We start from the raw sequence: 17,158 nt of genomic DNA, 5'->3' as shown, positions 1-17,158 counted from the left end.
GAGGGTGATTAGCAGCTGTGCACAGGGTGAATTCCCTCCAAGAAATGTTTCCATTGGTGTTCTGGATGGGATGGAACCCCTCAGGTCCCTTCCCAGAGCAGGGAATTGCTGTCCCTGAGGTCACCTCCGCTGGGGACACGTCCCCGCTGGCTGACTCACCGGCCTGCAGGCTTTAATTAGCCAGGCTGCTTTAATTAGCCAGGCTGTTTTTAGCATCCTTCCCCGGTGGTGAGGCCGCAGGGCCGGCCATTCCCACCCAGCTCATCCCTTTCCTGCCCCAGGGGCATCTTCCTGGACACCATCCTGCCCAAATACGATGTGAACGGCGTCCGGCCCGCCATCGGCCAGAGGACACGGCTCAGCAAAGGGGACATTGCCCAGGCCCGCAAGCTCTACCGCTGCCCAGGTGAGTGCCACCCCCTCAAGGGCACCGAGAACCCATGGGAGCACCCCCAGGTTGGATTTCCCTCAGTTTCACCCCAAATCTTGGCAAAAGTGGTGTCATCCTGGGTGGATTCGCTGTTTCCAGGGGTTTTGGGGTCCTCACTCCCTAAAGAGCACTCAAGGTGCTCATCCATCCACTTTGAGGAGAATCTGCCTGTGTGAGGGTGTCCTCAGCTCCCCTCTCTTCTCATTCCTGCAAGAAAAGAGCCCTGGGTGTGCACAGACAATTTGTGGGTCTTCACTGGGGATGGAGACTCCAGGAGATATGGAAATTACACAGAGTGGGGAAAGGTGACGTGATTCAGGCGGTGAGGAAGGGATGTGAAAGCCTTGAAATGTGGATGCTCATCCTGACTTCACCATTGCTTCCATTTGGGATGAACCACTGTCCCTTTTAATCCCTTTTAATCACAGCACTCCCCCCCAGAGCATTGTCCCAAAAAATCCTCTCCAGAGCCTCTTGTTGGAGCAGCCATCAAAAAAACATCCTCCAAAAGCATCCCCAAAAATAATTGGCCAAAGAAATTCCCCAAAGAGGATCCTCAAAAAGCATCCCTCAAAGAAATCCCACAAACCGCATCCTCTAAAGAGCATCTCCCAAAAAAATCTCCCAAAAAATCCTACAATGAGCATCTCCCTGTAAAATTCCTACTAAAGAATCCATCAAGGGAAGAGCATCCCCCCCACAAAATCCTTAAATGGAAGAGCAACCCTCCTCCAAGAGCATCTCCCAAAAAACATCCCCCAAACAAATCCCACAAAGAGCATCAGCCAAGAAAATCCCCCAAAAGCATCCCCCAAAGAGCACCTCCCAAAAAACATCCTCCAAAAAGTCCCCTAAAAAACATCCCCCAAAGAGCATCGTCTAAAGAGCATCTCCCAAAAAAATCTCCTGAAAAATCCTTCAAAGAAAAAAATCCTTCAAAGAGCATCTCCCTGGAGAATTCCTACAAAAGAATCCCTCAAGGGAAGAGCATCCCCCCACCCCCAGAGGATCTTCCAAGAGCATCCCCCTGAAAAATCCTCCACAGACCACTCCCCCGAGAGCAGAACATCTCCTGAGAGCATCCTCTGACCCCACAAGCACCCTTGGGGACCACAACCTTCTCAGAGCCTCCTCAGAGCCTCTTCCATCCCACCCCTGTCCCCAGAGGGGTTTGGGGACATCCTGATCCCATCAGAGCCCACAAATCTCCCCAGGGTTGGAGCAGATGACCAGCAGAGCTGTGCTGTCACCTCGGACGGCTCTGGGAGCATCCTGGTCCCATCAGAGCCCACAAATCTCCCCGAGGCTGGAGCAGACGATCAGCAGAGCTCTGTTGTCACCTTGGAGGGCTCCGGGGCTGTGACCACGAGCGGTGGCATTGTCCCAGGAGCGGGGAGGGGGTGTCTGGCACGAGTCCCCCCCGACGGCAGGCACGTGCTCCGGGGCTGCGCTGCCAACATCTGCAAGGAGTTTGGCTCCCGCACGCTCCCGCTTAATTCCAGCGACTAATTAGCAGCCTGGAACAGAGGGAAGCCTTTTGTGAGGGGCCCCACGGCCGTGCCGCCTTCAGGGGAGCAGGAAAAGTGATTAGTTTGGAGCGGGGAAAAGCAAAAAAAAAAAAAAAAAAAAAAAATTATAAAAGGAGGAGCCTTTTATAAGGCCTCGAAAAAGGCTCACAAGTGTCCCCTTCTTTTGTTTCCAGCGTAAAGGGAAAAAAAGGCAGCGAGCCCAGGTTTCAAGCGGGATTTTTTTGGAGAGTTTCACCTTTCATCCGAGCGGGCCGGTGGGGAGGGGGGCGCAGAGCTCGGGGCGCAGCCTCATGTGGCTCCCAGATGGCAGCGCTGGGCCGGCTCCAGCCGCGGGAGCTGCCCGGAGCGCGGGCAGCCAGCCCGGCCCCGCGGCGTGGCACGGCCCGGGAGGAGCCTGGAGGGGAGCCACGGGGCCGGGAGCAGCTCCAGCGAGGGATGGGGGTGGCGGTGATGCGGTTTATTTGGGGGATTTGTGTGGGAAAAGGGCGCTGGGGTGAGGGTGAAGGCGGTGATGCTCCTGCTGCTGCTGGGGGATGCATCTAAGCCCTCGCCTCGAAGCAAAGTGAAAATTTTCTAGGGTGAAAATCTGTTTTGATTTAGGTGAAATGTACATTTTTGAGTTGAGTGTGTCGTTAGAAACTATAGCTATTTAGCCTGACTGCAGAAATTAAGCTCAGTGAAGTTGCTTCAGTGAAGGACAGAGATAAGGGGGAGAGACAGAAGGTGATAGAGAGAGACAGACACTGCTGTGAGAGCAGCTCAGCCTGACCTGGGAATTCTTTTTGATAAAGAAGAACTAGCAGCAAATGTCAGTGAAATTAGTAAAAATGAATATATATACTAACTTCTTGTAAAATTGTGTGCATATGTATCTGAGAAAGAGATAAAAAGGGACCTGAAGTTCCCACATATCATTTTGAGGGAACAATTCCCACATGCGTCCAGCACTGTAATAAACACACCAGCTTTACAACTTTCACAAAATTGTGAAGTTTTGTTTATCTCCACAAAACACAGGTACCAGCACCGTGGTGCCCATCTTGTCCCTTTCACAACCTATTGTGAAATTTTATGCATGTGTACCTGAGAAAGAGATAAAAAGGGACCTGAAGTTCCCAGAGGTATAAATGTCATTTTAAGGGAACAATTCCCACATGCGTCCAGCGCTGTAATAAACATCCCAGCTTTACAATTGTCACAAAAGTTATAGAGTTTTTAGCTATATCTCCACAAAACACCCTTGATAGTAAAAGGTTTTAAAATCATAAAATTCGGGGAATTAGAAAGAAGCTAAACTTAGTGGGGCTCTGGAAAAATGTTAAAAATAGACTCTGAAAATGTTAGGCTTTGTGTTTGCCAGATCATGTGAAATTGCACCTGCGTAAGCAGTATACGATAAATGATATAATTGTTAGATGTGATGATTGTTTAGTAATTAAATATAATTATTGTTTAATCGTAAGAAGAATCATGGAAAACTATGTTAGAAGTTTGAGGGGGCCACGAGGAGCCCATGTTTGGATGAAATCTATGTATACAACAGAACAATATAAGTTGAATAATTAACATGAAAGTCATATAACGATAGAATCTAAAAACGTGTTCATCCTGAACCCATGTCGGAGTCAGATTTGGGGTTGTACCTCTGACACCCAGAGCTCTTCAATAAAAGCACCTGCATAGAATCATTCTGTGATTTTGTGTTTCTGAACGCTAACGCCCTTACTACGGGGTGCTGGTTGTAGGGTGAGGTTGACTCGTGAGTTTGGGGGTCTCTTTTGTCTCTTTGGTGCTTGTTATGGTTTATTTAGGGGGGATGTTGGTAGTGTTTGCTTATTCAGTGTCAAAAACGCCAATCGCTTGTTTTTAAAACTTTAAAAGTTTAATAGTAATAAAATGGTTATAAAAATAGTAATACAATTAGAATAATAATAATTTGGACAATTTGAATTAGGACAATATGAGACAATAAAGATAAAGAGTTATGGATGTCCGGGTACCTTTTACTGGGCAGCACGAGCCCAAAAAAGGACCCACGTTAACAGAGGATTAACCCTTAAAAACAATAACCTGTTGCATATTCATACACCTCATCCATGATGCATAAATTCCATTTAAACACAGGATTCTGTCTGGGCAGTGTCAACTTCTTCCTCTGAATCCTAACAGAGCCTTCAAGGTGGGAAGAAGTTCATTTCTTCTGATAAGAGGGCAATAAATTCTTTTTCTCTGAAAAATTCAGGTGTCCTGTGGCTGCTATCTCAGTGCAAGTCCTTTCTTTAAAAAAAGTATCTTACATAGCATCATTTCTATTTTAACATTTTTTGTAACCTAAAACTATATTTAACACAGTACTTAAGAGAATTAATACAGCATCACTTTCTAACACAACACATACAATATTCATTTTAATATTTGCAAAAAGCCATGCGTGAAATACATGCATTTTTTGCAACCAGTGTCACTGGCAGCGGATCCTCATCCAGAGGCTTGGGGTAGTTGGGGCATTGTTGGTTATGGCTTTGGGATGGGGTTGGTTGTTATAGGGGGTGTGTTGGGGTTATTAGTGGATGAGGGGACAGTGAATAGTGGGGGTTTGAACCCCGCTTTTCTGGGGGGTCTGAACCCCGCTTTTCTCCCTCTGCAGCCTGTGGGGAGACGCTCCAGGACAGCCAGGGCAACTTCTCCTCCCCGGAATTCCCCAATGGATACTCAGCCCACATGCACTGCGTCTGGAGGATCTCGGTCACCCCCGGAGAGAAGGTACTGACTGCTGGGGTGACGGCTCCCGCCCTCTCCCAGCCCTCCTCTTCCTCCTCCCAGCCTTGTTCTGGGGTGTTCTGACCCCCAGCATCCCTCATGGGGTCTGGGTTCCACCAGGTTCCCCCGGCTCCGGGCAGATGGGGCACGGGGGGAGCTCACCCCAGGCTCCTCCTGCTCCTTCCCACCTTTAGATCATCCTGAATTTCACCACCCTGGACCTGTACCGAAGCCGGCTGTGCTGGTACGACTACGTGGAGGTGAGAGACGGGTTCTGGAGAAAGGCCACGCTGCGAGGTAACAACCCGGGGCCTGCTGCCCGCCCCTCCTGCCCGCCGGTGCCACCCCGGGGCTGGCAGGGGACCAGGGGATTCCCTCACCCCCTCCCTGCCTGCCTGCTGTTCCAGACTCCTGGGGAGGGGGGAATTACCCCCCAGAGGGGTTATTGAGGTGAACGGAGCTTCCAGTTTAGCCCAGGCCAGTGAGAGCAGGCTGGATGATCCGGCTGGCTGGAACATCTGTCCTCAGGGAGTGGCGGTGTCCCATCCCACCCCGAGGAGATGGGTGTTCCCCAGGGAGATTCCAGGGTCCTGGTCTCATCCCTGTGATGTTTCCCAAGAGATGTCAGTGTGATGTTTCCCAAGAGATGTCAGTCCCACCCCAAGGAGCTGGGCGTTCCCCAGGGAGGTTCCAGGGAGATTCCAGCATCCTAGTCCCATTCCTGTGACGTTCCCCAGGGAGATTCCAGTGTCCTGGTCCCATCCCTGTGGTGTTCTCCAGGGAGATTCCAGATTCTAGTCCCATCCCTGGGATGTTCCTGAAGAGATGCCAGTGTCCTGGTTCCATCCCTGTGATTTTCCCCAGGGAGATTCCAGGGTCCCAGTCCCACCCTGAGGAGCTGGGTGTTCCCCATGGAGATTCCTGTCCCTGTGATGTTCCTCAGGGAGATTCCAGCGTCCTTGTCCCATTCCTGTGATGTTCCCCAAGGCGATTCCAGCATCCTGGTCCCATCCCCGGGATGTTCCCCAAGAGATTCCAGGGTCCTGATTCCACCCCAAAGAGCTGGGTGTTCCCCAGGGAGGTTCCAGGGAGATTCTAGCATCCTGGTCCCATCCCTGTGATGTTCCCCAAGAGATGCCAATGTCCTCATCCCATCCCTGTAACGTTCCCCAGGGAGATTCCAGGGCCCTGGTCCTATCCCTGTAACGTTCCTCAGGGAGATTCCAGCATCCTTGTCCCGTCCCTGTCATGTTCCCCAAGAGATGCCAGTGTCCTCATCCCATCCCTGCGGTGTTCCTCAGGGGGATTCCAGTCCCTGTGATGTTCCCCAGGGAGATTCCAGGATCCCAGTCCTGTCCCTGGGATGTTCCCCAGGGAGATTCCAGTGTCCTTGTCCTCGTCCCATCCCTGTGATGCTCTCCAGGGAGATTCTAGTCCTTGTGATGTTCTCCAGGGAGATTCCAGGGTCCCAGTCCCATCCCTGTGGTGTTCCCCAGGGACACTGCAAGATCCCAGCCCCATCCCATGAGCTGGATGTTCCCCAAACCCCAGGATTCCCAAATCCCCTGGAATCAGCAGCTGACGTGAAACAGCCAGAAAAGCCAGAGGAGACTGGGGAGGAGTGGAGGGAGAAGCAGCCTTTGGCTTTGGGCTGGAAAGGGACAGCAGGGGGACCAGGAGGAGGTGGAGGTGAGGAAGAGGAGGTGGTGAGGAGGAAGAGAAGGTGGTGAGGAAGAAGAGGAGGTGGTGGTGATGAAGTGAAGGTCATGATGAGGAGGAAGAGGAAGTCATGGTGAGGTAGACAAGGCGGCAGAAAGGAAGAGGTGATGATGAGAAAGAGAAGGATGGGGCAAGGAAGAGGCGATGGCAGTGAGGAAGAGGAGGTGGCTGTGAGGAGGAAGAGGTGGTGGTGAGGAAGAGGAGATGGCAGTGAGGAAGAGGAGGTGGTAATGAGGAAAAGGAGGTGGCAGCCAGGAAAAGGAGATAGTGCTGAGGAAGAGGAGATGGCAGTGAGGAAGAGGAGGGGGCAGTGAGGGAGAGGAGGTGGTGAGCAGGAAGAGGAGCTGGTGATGATGAAGAGGTGGTAGCAGTGAGGAAAAGATGGCAGTGAGGAAGAGGAAGTGGCAGTGAGGAAGAGAAGGGGGCGGTGAGGAAGAGGAGGTGGCGGTGAGGAAGAGGAGACGGCAGTGAGGAAGAGGAGATAGTGAGCAGGAAGAGGAGGTGGTGGTGAAGAAGAGGTGGCAGTGAGGAAAAGAAGATGGCAGTGAGGAAAGGGAGATGGTGAACAGGAAGAAGAGGTGGCGGTGAGGAAGAGGTGGTAGCAGTGAGGAAGAGGAGGTGGTGATGAGGAAGAGCAGGTGGCGGTGAGGAAGAGGAGGGTCCCAGCACGGCAGCCCAGCACGCCTTCCTCCCCAGGCAGGTTCTGCGGGAACAAGCTGCCCGAGCCCATCATCTCCACCGACAGCCGCCTGTGGGTGGAGTTCCGCAGCAGCAGCAACTGGGTGGGCAAAGGTTTCTTCGCCGTCTACGAAGGTAGGGGGGAGCAGCAGGGCCCAGGGGGCGGCCGGGGGCCCGGGGGGGCTCAGGCTGCTGCTCCTCCCTTCCAGCCATCTGTGGGGGGGACGTCAAGAAGGACAACGGCCACATCCAGTCCCCCAACTACCCCGATGACTACCGGCCCAGCAAGGTGTGCATCTGGAAAATCACCGTGTCCGAGGGCTACCACGTGGGATTGACCTTCCAGTCCTTCGAGGTGGGTCAGCATCTCCCCACAAATGAAATAGGGGTGTCCTGGTTCAGGGCAAATTTGGGAGAGAACCCCCAAAGGAGCTCCTCTAAAAGCAGATTCAAAATTACTGTGCCATCTTACTATGACATGTTTCTTACTGTGACACTTTACAGTGCAATCTTACTGTGCCATCTTTCTTACTGTGACACCTTACTGTGACACTTTACTATGACATCTTACTGTGCCACCTTACTGTGCCACCTTACTGTGACACCTTACCATGCCATCTTACTGGGACATAATATTGTGACATCTTCCTGTGACATCTGTCTTACTGTGACATCTTCCTGTGACATGTTCCTGTGACATCTTACTCTGACATCTTTCTTACTGTGACACCTTACTGTCCATCTTACTGTGACACCTTACTGTGACATCTTTCTTACTGTGACATCTTTCTTACAGTGACACCTTACTGTCCATCTTACTGTGACATCTTACTGTGACATTCATCTTATTGCACCATCGTTTTTACTGTGGCATCTTCATGTGACATCTTACTGTGACATTTTATTGTAACATCTTACTGTGCCATTGTTCTTACCGTGCCATCTTACTGGCCACCTTATTGTGACACCTTACTGCGACATCCATGTTATTGTGCCATCTTTCTTACTGTGCCATCTTATTGTGACACCTTACTGTGACACCTTTCTCACTGTGACATCTTATTGGCCATCTTACAGTGACGTTTTTCTTACTGTGGCACCTTCCTGTGACACCTTTCTGTGCCCTCTGACTGTGGCACCGTCCCCCTCCCCAGATCGAGCGCCACGACAGCTGTGCCTACGATTACCTGGAGATCCGCGACGGCAGCAGCGACTCCAGCAGCCTCATCGGCCGCTACTGCGGCTACGACAAACCCGACGACATCAAGAGCACCTCCAACAAGCTCTGGATGAAATTCGTGTCCGACGGCTCCATCAACAAGGCCGGCTTCGCCGTCAACTTCTTCAAAGGTTTGGGGGGAGCTCAGGGGGGCGCAGGGGGTGCTGCAGCCCCCCGGCCGCTCACCCCCTGTGCCCTGCCCAGAGATGGACGAGTGCTCCCGGCCCAACAACGGCGGCTGCGAGCAGCGCTGCGTCAACACCCTGGGCAGCTACAAGTGTGCCTGCGACCCTGGCTACGAGCTGGCATCTGATAAACGCCGCTGCGAGGGTGAGTGAGCCCATGAGACCCCCCCAAAACCCGCCCCGTGCTCCTTGTGGCGCCCCCAGCCCCGTGGAGGTGACGGGCGCTGGTGGTGCCGCCCTGCAGCCGCCTGCGGAGGGTTCCTCACCAAGCTCAACGGCTCCATCACCAGCCCGGGGTGGCCCAAGGAGTATCCCCCCAACAAGAATTGCATCTGGCAGCTGGTGGCGCCCACCCAGTACCGCATCTCCCTGCAGTTCGACTTCTTCGAGACCGAGGGCAACGATGTGAGTGGGGGGAGCAGCCCCTGTCTGCCCCCCCGTGCCACCCCTTACCCATGCCAGGAGTGCAGCTCCTCTCTGCCACCCGTGCCACCCCTTACCCATGCCAGGGCAGCAGCCTCTCTCTGCCCCCCATGCCACCCCTTACCCATGCCAGAGGTGCAGCCCCAAGACCCTCCAGCCACAGGCAGCCCTGCTGGCAGCACATTTTGGGCGGTTTTCTCCTCTTTTGGGGGACAATTGGCTCTTAACTCAGAGCTGGGGGTACAGCCCCAAACTCTACAGCCACGGGCAGCCTGTCTGGCAGCACATTTTGGGGGTTTTTCTCATGTTTTAGGGGTTAATTGGCACCTACTTCAGAACAGGGGGTGCAGCCCCTGGTCCCAAAACCCTCCAGCTATGGGCAGCCTTGCTGGCAGCACATTTTGAGGGATTTTCTCCTCTTTAAGGGGACAATTGGCTCTTAATTCAGAGCTGGGGGTACAGCCCCAAACTCTACAGCCACAGGCAGCCTGGCTGGCAGCACATTTTGGGAGGTTTTCTCCTCTTTTCGGGGACAATTGGCTCCTACCTCAGAGCCCCCAGTCCCCAAACCCTCCAGCCATGGCAGCCTGGCTGGCAGCACATTTTGGGCGGTTTTCTCCTCTTTTTGGGGACAATTTGCTTCTAATTCAGAGCTGGGGGTACAGCCCCAAACTCTACAGCCACAGGCAGCCTGGCAGGCAGCACATTTTGGGAGGTTTTCTCCTCTTTTAGGGGACAATTTGCTCCCAATTCAGAGCTGGGGATGGAGACCCCGGTCTCCAAACCTTCCAGGCACAGGCAGCCTGGCTGACAGCGCATTTTGAGGGATTTTCTCCTCTTTAAGGGGACAATTGGCTCTTAATTCAGAGCTGGGGGTACAGCCCCAAACTCTGCAGCCACAGGCAGCCTGGCTGGCAGCACATTTTGGGGGGTTTTCTCCTCTTTTAGGGGACAATTGGCTCTTATTTCAGAGCCCCCAGTCCCAAAACCCTCCAGCCACACGTAGCCTGGATTTTGGGAGGTTTTCTCCTCTTTTTGGGGATAATTGGCTCCTACTTCAGAGCCCCCAATCCCAAAACCCTCCAGCCACGGGCAGCCTTGCTGCCAGCACATTCTGGGAGGTTTTCTCCTCTTTTGGGGAACAGTTGGCTCCTGGTTCAGGGCTGGGGGTGCTCTCAGGGGCTGCTGGTGGCCCCCAGGGTGGCACCACGGTGTCCCCAGCCCCGTGTCACCCCCAGGTGTGCAAATATGACTTTGTGGAGGTGCGCAGCGGGCTCACAGCCGACTCCAAGCTGCACGGGAAGTTCTGCGGCGCCGAGAAGCCCGAGGTCATCACCTCCCAGTACAACAACATGAGGATCGAGTTCAAGTCCGACAACACCGTCTCCAAAAAGGGCTTCAAAGCCCATTTCTTCTCAGGTAGAGCTGCCTGGCCCCAGCATGGGCACCCCCTGCCCTCCCTCACCCAGCCAGGCCCCCCAAAACGCCGCTAACGCTTCCCTTGGCCACGACGGGAGTGCAGCCCCAAAACCATCCAGCCACAGAAAACCAGGCTGGTAGCACATTTTGGGGGATTTTATCCTCTTTTGGGAAACAATTGGCTCCTGTTTCATAACTGGGGGTGCAGCTCCTGGTCTCAAAACCCTTCAGCCACAAAGGGTTACTACTGGCAGCACATTTTGGGAAGTTTCCCCTCTTTTTGGGGACAATCGGCTCTTATTTCAGAGCTAGGGGTGCAGCTCCTGGTCCCAAAACCTTCCAGCCACAGGCAGCCTGGCTGGCAGCACATTTTGAGGGATTTTCTCCTCTTTTAGGGAACAATTGGCTCCTACTTCAGAGCCCCCAGTCCCTAAACCCTCCAGCCATGCACAGCCTGGCTGGCAGCACATTTTGGGGGTTTTCTCATCTTTTCGGGGATAATTGGCTCCTACCTCAGAGGTTCTAGTCTCAAAACCCCCAATCCATGGGCAGCCTGGCTGGCAGCACATTTTGAGAGGTTTCAACTCTTTTAGGGAACAATTGGCTCCTACTTCAGAGCCCCCAGTCCCAAAACCCTCCAGCCACAGGCAGCCTTGCTGGCAGCACATTTTGGGAGGTTTCAACACTTTTGGGGGACAATTGGCTCCTAATTCAGAGCCCCCAATGCCAAAACCCTCCAGGCACAGGCAGCCTTGCTAGCAGCACATTTTTGAGGGTTTTCTCCTCTTTTGGGGCACAATTGGCACCTACCTCAGAGCCCCCAGTCCCAAAACCCTCCAGGCACAGGCAACCTGGCTGGCAGCACATTTTGAGAGGTTTCAACACTTTTAGGGAACAATTGGCTCCTAATTCAGAGCTGGGAGTGCAGGTCCTGGTCTCAAACCTTCCAGCCACAGGCAGCCTGGCTGGCAGCATATTTTGGGGGCTTTTCTCCTCTTTTGGGGGACAATTGGCTCCTACCTCAGGGGTTCTAGTCTCAAAACTCTACAGCCACGGGCAGCCTTGCTGGCAGCACATTTTGGGAGGTTTCAACACTTTTGGGGGACAATTGGCTCCTATTTCAGGGCCCCCAGCCCCAAAACCCTCCAGGCACAGGCAGCCTGGCTGGCAGCACATTTTGGGGGATTTTCTCCTCTTTTCGGGGATAATTGGCTCCTACCTCAGAGGTTCTAGTCTCAAAACCCTCCATCCACAGGCAACCTGGCTGGCAGCATATTTTTGGGGTTTTCTCCTCTTTTTGGGGACAATTGGCTCCTATTTCAGAGTTGGGGGTGATCTCAGGGGCTCCCCAAACAGCCAGGGGATGCTGGGCTCCATCTGGGGACAGGGATGTGCTGGGCCCCGGGTGCTGCACCCCTGGGGTGGCATTCCCAGGGTGGGGGGACGGTGACACCCCGCTCTGCTGCTGCTGCTGCTGCTGCTCCCGCTCTGCTGCACGGCCCCGGCTCCCCCCGCTCCCCGCGCAGGGCGCTCCGCATCCCGGCCTCAGCATCCGGAGCCATCGCTCCTCCCAAACACCATCCCCGGCCTCTCCCTGTCCGCTCTCCTCTCCCGGGCCACCCCTCCACGAGGCGGTGTCGCCTTCGGACGGGTTTGGTGCGCAGGGATGGCGACACCACCAAAGGCTGGACGCGCTGGGGGCTGCCACGGGACCCTCGTGCACCGGACGGTCCCCCGGGTGTGGCACGGTGCCCTGGAGGCCATCCCAGCTCTGAGAGACCCCTGAGCCGTTTTTGAGGGGCTCCGGCTGCGGGAGCGGCGTTCCCGGAGCGGCAGAGCCCCGCGGGCCGGGCACGGAGTGTCTTTGCTTTATGTGTTCAATGAAAACCAAGGCGAGGAGGGCGGCGCAGGGGGCCCAGCCGTCGGGAGCCGGCGCCCTCCACAAAGCGATTCCTCGGGGGATTCCTCGGGGAAGCCGAGCGGGACCACGGGGCAGCCGGGTGAGTCTCCCCACGGAGCGCTCCGGGCTCCATCCTCATCATCCTCATCCCCTTTTTCCTCACCCCACGGGACATGGGGTGATAACAGATCACCAATCCATCTCCTCCACCTTCCCCCGCTCAGGTCTCGGGCTTTCCCGGCAGCAGGACCACCCTGGAGGACTCGGCCGCCTCTGGTCCCTCCGGGGTTGCTCCCTGGGCAAAACCTCTCCCGTGCGGCCCCTTTTTGGCCGCGGAGGGTCCCCGCGCTCCGGACGAGCCCCTCGGTGCCGCGGGGCAGCCTGGCCGTCCGGGCGCCCGCTTTTCCCCGCTGAAGACGTGACCCCTTCCTCCTCCTCCTCCTCCTCCTCTTCCTCCTCCTCCTCCTCCCGGGATGCGCGTTCCTCCCGGGAATCCGCCACGGTGTCGGCATCCAGGTAGGTCCCCCCGGCTCTGTGCCGAGCCCCGGCGGCGCTGGGGGGTCCGCAGCGGGGGGAGAGGCGCTGCCGGGGGCTGCGGGGCGGTCGGAGCAGCCCGGAGCCGTCGGATGCCCGCGGGGGAGAACGGTGAGCGATGCCGGGTGGCGGAGCGAGCTGCTTGGAATAAAGGATCGCTAAGCAAGGACACCGAGCCGCTGGGCTTCTTCCCGCCGCCGACTCTCTGCTGCTCTCGTCTCGCCCGCCCAGGCTCCCAGCTCCCCCAGCTCCCCCAGCTCCAGCCGTGCTGGAGCTGCTCTGAGCCCAGGAGCCCCTTCCCAACCCCAACCGGGCCTTTCTGCCTCGCCTCCTCCTCCCTCACACCGAGGAGACGCCAGGTTACAGCTTGAGAGGCGGCCGGGGGGTCTGGGCAGGACCCCCACTCACCGATGGCTCCGGGAGGGATCCCGGCTCCTCCCGGCCCCGCTGTGAGCTCGGAGGGGGCGCTGGGGGCTCCGGTGCCCGCTTGCTGCTGCCTTCCCTCCCCACAACACCGCCCCGAGGGCAGGGGGAGCGATGGCACCCAGAGGGGTCTTTGGGAGGTCAATCCGCCCAGCTCGGGGTGACCCCAAACCCCTCCAGCGCCATTCCTAGCCCTAGGAACTCACCCAAAGCCCAACCTCATCCTCATCCTCCTCCTCCTCTTCCTCCCCGGCCGCAGAGGGGCTCCCGGGGGTCCCCTCGCTGCTGCTTGCCCCCGGCTGCCGCTCCGCATGGCCCCCCCAGCCCCTCCCCGCCGCCCCCCGCGCCCCCATCTCTCCCCCCTTCTCTCCCTCTCTCTCCGCAGAGAAGAAGCAGCAGCTGCAGCCGCCCAAGTCTCGCCCGCCCGGCCTCAAGTTCCGCATGCAGAAGCGGCCGCGGGGCCCCTCCTGAGCCGCTCCGTCCTCTCCGTCTTTCTCAGGAACGCCGCGGCCCCGGAGCCGTGCGGGAGCACGGTGGGACCGAGCCGAGCCGAGCCGAGCCGTGCTGCCGGCCCCGGCAGCCTTTTGCTTGACAGAACTGGTTGTTGACCTTATTTTTATTTTTTTTTTTAACTTTTTTTAAACTTTTTTTTTTTTTTTTTTTTTTTTTTTTTTTTGGTTCTAAGCACCCCACTCCCTTGGTTTTGTCATTGACCAGCTGACCTTGTTTGTTTTATTTTTTTTCCCCCCCCCCTCCCCCCAATTTTTACCGTGTCTGTGACATTTCCTATCGATGAGTAAAGAGGGACTCCAGCGTCCTGGTCTTTCTTGTGCATCTTTGGTTGTCACTGTGTGTTTTTCTGCCTCTCCCCCCGTCCATCCTGGCAGCAGGTAATGGTGGCACCCATGGGTGAGCCCACGGGAGAGGAGGAGCCGTCGGTGCCCGCAGGGGCTGGGATGCTGGAGCTGCTTTGCTGCTGCCCGGGGGCGCTTGCTTGGCTGGAGGGCAGCGGGGCTGGGGGGCCTGGGGGGATGGAATTGCACCGTTCCAGGCTTTCCCAGCCCGCTCAGGGATCACTCTGCTCTCTCCCAGACAAGGATGAGTGCTCCAAGAACAACGGGGGCTGCCAGCACGAGTGCCTCAACTCCTTCGGCAGCTACGAGTGCCAGTGCCGCAGCGGCTTCGTGCTGCACGACAACAAGCACGACTGCAAGGAAGGTGGGTCCAGCCCGCCCCCCATTCCCTTGGGAACCCCCCAACCGCCCCTCTGTGACCCTCTTGGCTGTCCCACAGCTGGCTGTGACCACAAGGTGACATCTGTCTCGGGGACCATCACCAGCCCCAACTGGCCCGATAAATACCCCAGTAAGAAGGAGTGCACCTGGGCCATCAGCACCACGCCGGGGCACCGCATCAAGCTGGTAGGGGTTTGGGGGGTGGGGGGCACTGGGGTCACCTCTGCCGAGCCCTGACCTCACCCAGACCCTCCACAGAGCTTCTCAGAGCTGGATGTGGAGGCACAGCAGGAATGCACCTACGACCACCTGGAGATCTTCGATGGGAAGGACGCCAAGGCGCCGGCGCTCGGGCGCTTCTGCGGGGCCAAGGAGCCCGAGCCCATCGTCTCCTCGGGCAACAAGATGTTCCTCAAGTTTGTGTCTGATAACTCCATCCAGAAGAAGGGATTCGAGGCCACGCACAGCACAGGTACCTCCACTGGGGATGGGAAATGGGGTTATGGGGTGGGGGCTCAGAGCCCCCAAACCCTAAGCCCCATCTCCTCCCACAGTGTGCGGGGGCCAGGTGCGCGCCGAGGTGAAGACCAAGGATTTGTATTCCCACGCACAATTTGGGGACAACAACTACCCAGGGGGCTCGGACTGTGAGTGGGTGATCATGGCCGAGGAGGGCTTCGGTGTGGAGCTCATCTTCCAGACCTTTGAGATCGAGGAGGAGGCCGACTGTGGATACGACTACATGGAGCTCTTCGACGGCTACGACGGGACGGCCCCGCGCCTCGGCCGCTTCTGCGGCTCCGGGGTGAGCCTGGGATGTGGGCTGGGGGGTGAGGAGTGAGGGTTCAAGGTGAGGGATGAGGCAGAGCCAGAGCAGTGTGGAAAAATCTCCATGGGAATTTGGTGTGGTGTGATAAATCCCACCCTCCCCAGTGCAAATATTCCCACTCGCCATGGGCGCTCACCCCAAGAGTTCTCATGGATCAGTCGTGTGGAGAAATTCCACCCTCCACAGTGCAAATATTCCCAGCCACAATGGGTGCTCACCCTGGGGATACTCATGGATCAGCAGTGTGAAGAAATCCCCACAGGAATTTGTGTGATGATTCCCAATCTCCACAGTGCAAATTCCCACTCTGCACAGTGGAAATCCCCACAGGAATTCGGTCTGGCGTGATGATTCCCACTCTCCACCGTGCAAATATTCCCATCTGCCATGGGTGCCCACCTTGGGGGTGTCCATGGATCAGCAGTGTGGAGAAATCCCCACAGGAATTTGTGTGATGATTCCCACTCTCCACAGTGCAAATTCCCACTCTGCACAGTGGAAATCCCCACAGGAATTTGGTGTGGTGTGATAAATCCCACTCTCCCCAGTGCAAATATTTCACCCACCATGGATGCTCACCTCTGGGGTGCTCGTGGATCAGCAGTATGGAGAAATCCCTGTGGGAATTTGGTGTGGTGTGACGATTCCCACTCTCCACAGTGCAAATATTCCCAGCCACAATGGGCGCTCACCCTGGGGGTGCTCGTGGATCAGCAGTTTATAGAAATCCCCTTGGGAATTTGTGTGATGATTCCCACTCTCCACAGTGCAAATTCCCACCCTCCAGAGTGCAAATATTCCCACCTGCCATGGGTTCTCACCCCAGGGGTGCTCGTGGATCAGCAGTGTGGAGAAATCCCCACGGGAATTTGGTGTATTGTGATGATTCCCACTCTCCCCAGTGCAAATATTCCCACCTGCCATGGGTGCTCACCCTGGGGATGCTCATGGATCAGCAGTGTGGAGAAATCTCCATGGGAATTTGATGATTCCCACTCTCCACAGTGCAAATATTCCCAGCCACAATGGGTGCTCACCCCAAGAGTGCTCATGGATCAGCAGTGTGGAGAAATGCCCACGGGAATTTGGTCTGGTGTGATGATTCCCACATTCCCCAGTGCAAATATTCCCCCCAGCAATCACCCCAGGGGTGTTCGTGGATCTGAGCACCCCCTCCCTCACCCCCGCAGCCCCCCGAGGAGGTTTACTCGGCCGGAGACTCGGTGATGATCCGCTTCCACTCGGACGACACCATCAACAAGAAGGGTTTCCACCTTCGCTACACCAGCACCAAGTTCCAGGACACGCTGCACACGAGGAAATGAGGGCCGGGGGTCTCGGCCCCGCCGCGGGCAGGGGAGGAGGAGGAGGAAGAGGAGGAAGAGGAGGAGGAGGAAGAGGGCAGGGAGGACGGCGGGGAGCGCTGCCCCGCACAGACTGCACGGAGGAGGAGCACACAGCCAACCTCAGCACTCAAGACACGCTCGCACGGGGCCCCGGGGCTCGGGCGCCCGCGGCACGGGGGGCACAGGGGGGGTCCCCGCCGGCAGCCGCCCACCCTGGGGCTGGGGAGGGGCCGAGCAGGACCCGCTGCCCTCCCCTGCCCCGGCCAAAGCTCTGAATGTACAAACCAGTAACCGGGAAGAGCCCAACACACACAAGGTGCTGTCTCTCTCTTGTACCCATGAAATAAATACCCTTGTACTTGGAGCGGGGGCAGCCGTGGCCTCTTTGCTTCCAGCCCGGCAGAACAGCACCCAAAATGGGGCTGGAATGGGGGGGAAAGCAGCCAGGACCCTGCACAGACCCCAATCCTAAAGGAGGAGCCCCATCTTTGGGGGTTCTGATGGAGCAGAGCCAGGAACTCCAACCAAG

At 56.3% G+C, this 17,158-nt stretch overlaps 1 protein-coding gene across 2 annotated transcripts in view; it reads left to right on the top strand.

The window, feature by feature from the left end:
* The window catches only part of BMP1 (bone morphogenetic protein 1), a 30,832-nt gene extending 13,839 nt beyond the window's left edge, over window positions 1–16,993 (top strand). The window contains exons 7-20 of one of the 2 annotated variants that reach the window (XM_059490729.1): window positions 282–406; window positions 4,607–4,722; window positions 4,914–5,016; window positions 7,135–7,251; window positions 7,326–7,471; window positions 8,271–8,466; window positions 8,540–8,665; window positions 8,765–8,925; window positions 10,182–10,362; window positions 14,312–14,437; window positions 14,513–14,640; window positions 14,713–14,926; window positions 15,009–15,259; window positions 16,474–16,993. In XM_059490729.1, the coding sequence (XP_059346712.1) occupies window positions 282–406; window positions 4,607–4,722; window positions 4,914–5,016; window positions 7,135–7,251; window positions 7,326–7,471; window positions 8,271–8,466; window positions 8,540–8,665; window positions 8,765–8,925; window positions 10,182–10,362; window positions 14,312–14,437; window positions 14,513–14,640; window positions 14,713–14,926; window positions 15,009–15,259; window positions 16,474–16,608 (2,125 nt within the window). In that variant the 3' untranslated portion in view covers window positions 16,609–16,993. Of the gene's footprint in view, window positions 1–281; window positions 407–4,606; window positions 4,723–4,913; window positions 5,017–7,134; window positions 7,252–7,325; window positions 7,472–8,270; window positions 8,467–8,539; window positions 8,666–8,764; window positions 8,926–10,181; window positions 10,363–13,604; window positions 13,829–14,311; window positions 14,438–14,512; window positions 14,641–14,712; window positions 14,927–15,008; window positions 15,260–16,473 lie in introns of those variants that run through there. The other variant, XM_059490730.1, reaches the window with a different exon arrangement.
* The last annotated feature ends 165 nt before the right edge of the window (window positions 16,994–17,158 follow it).

The sequence above is a fragment of the Ammospiza nelsoni genome, chromosome 30 (genome assembly GCF_027579445.1).
Source record: "Ammospiza nelsoni isolate bAmmNel1 chromosome 30, bAmmNel1.pri, whole genome shotgun sequence".
Lineage (NCBI taxonomy): Eukaryota > Metazoa > Chordata > Aves > Passeriformes > Passerellidae > Ammospiza > Ammospiza nelsoni.
This window is presented reverse-complemented; position numbering and strand designations above follow the sequence as displayed.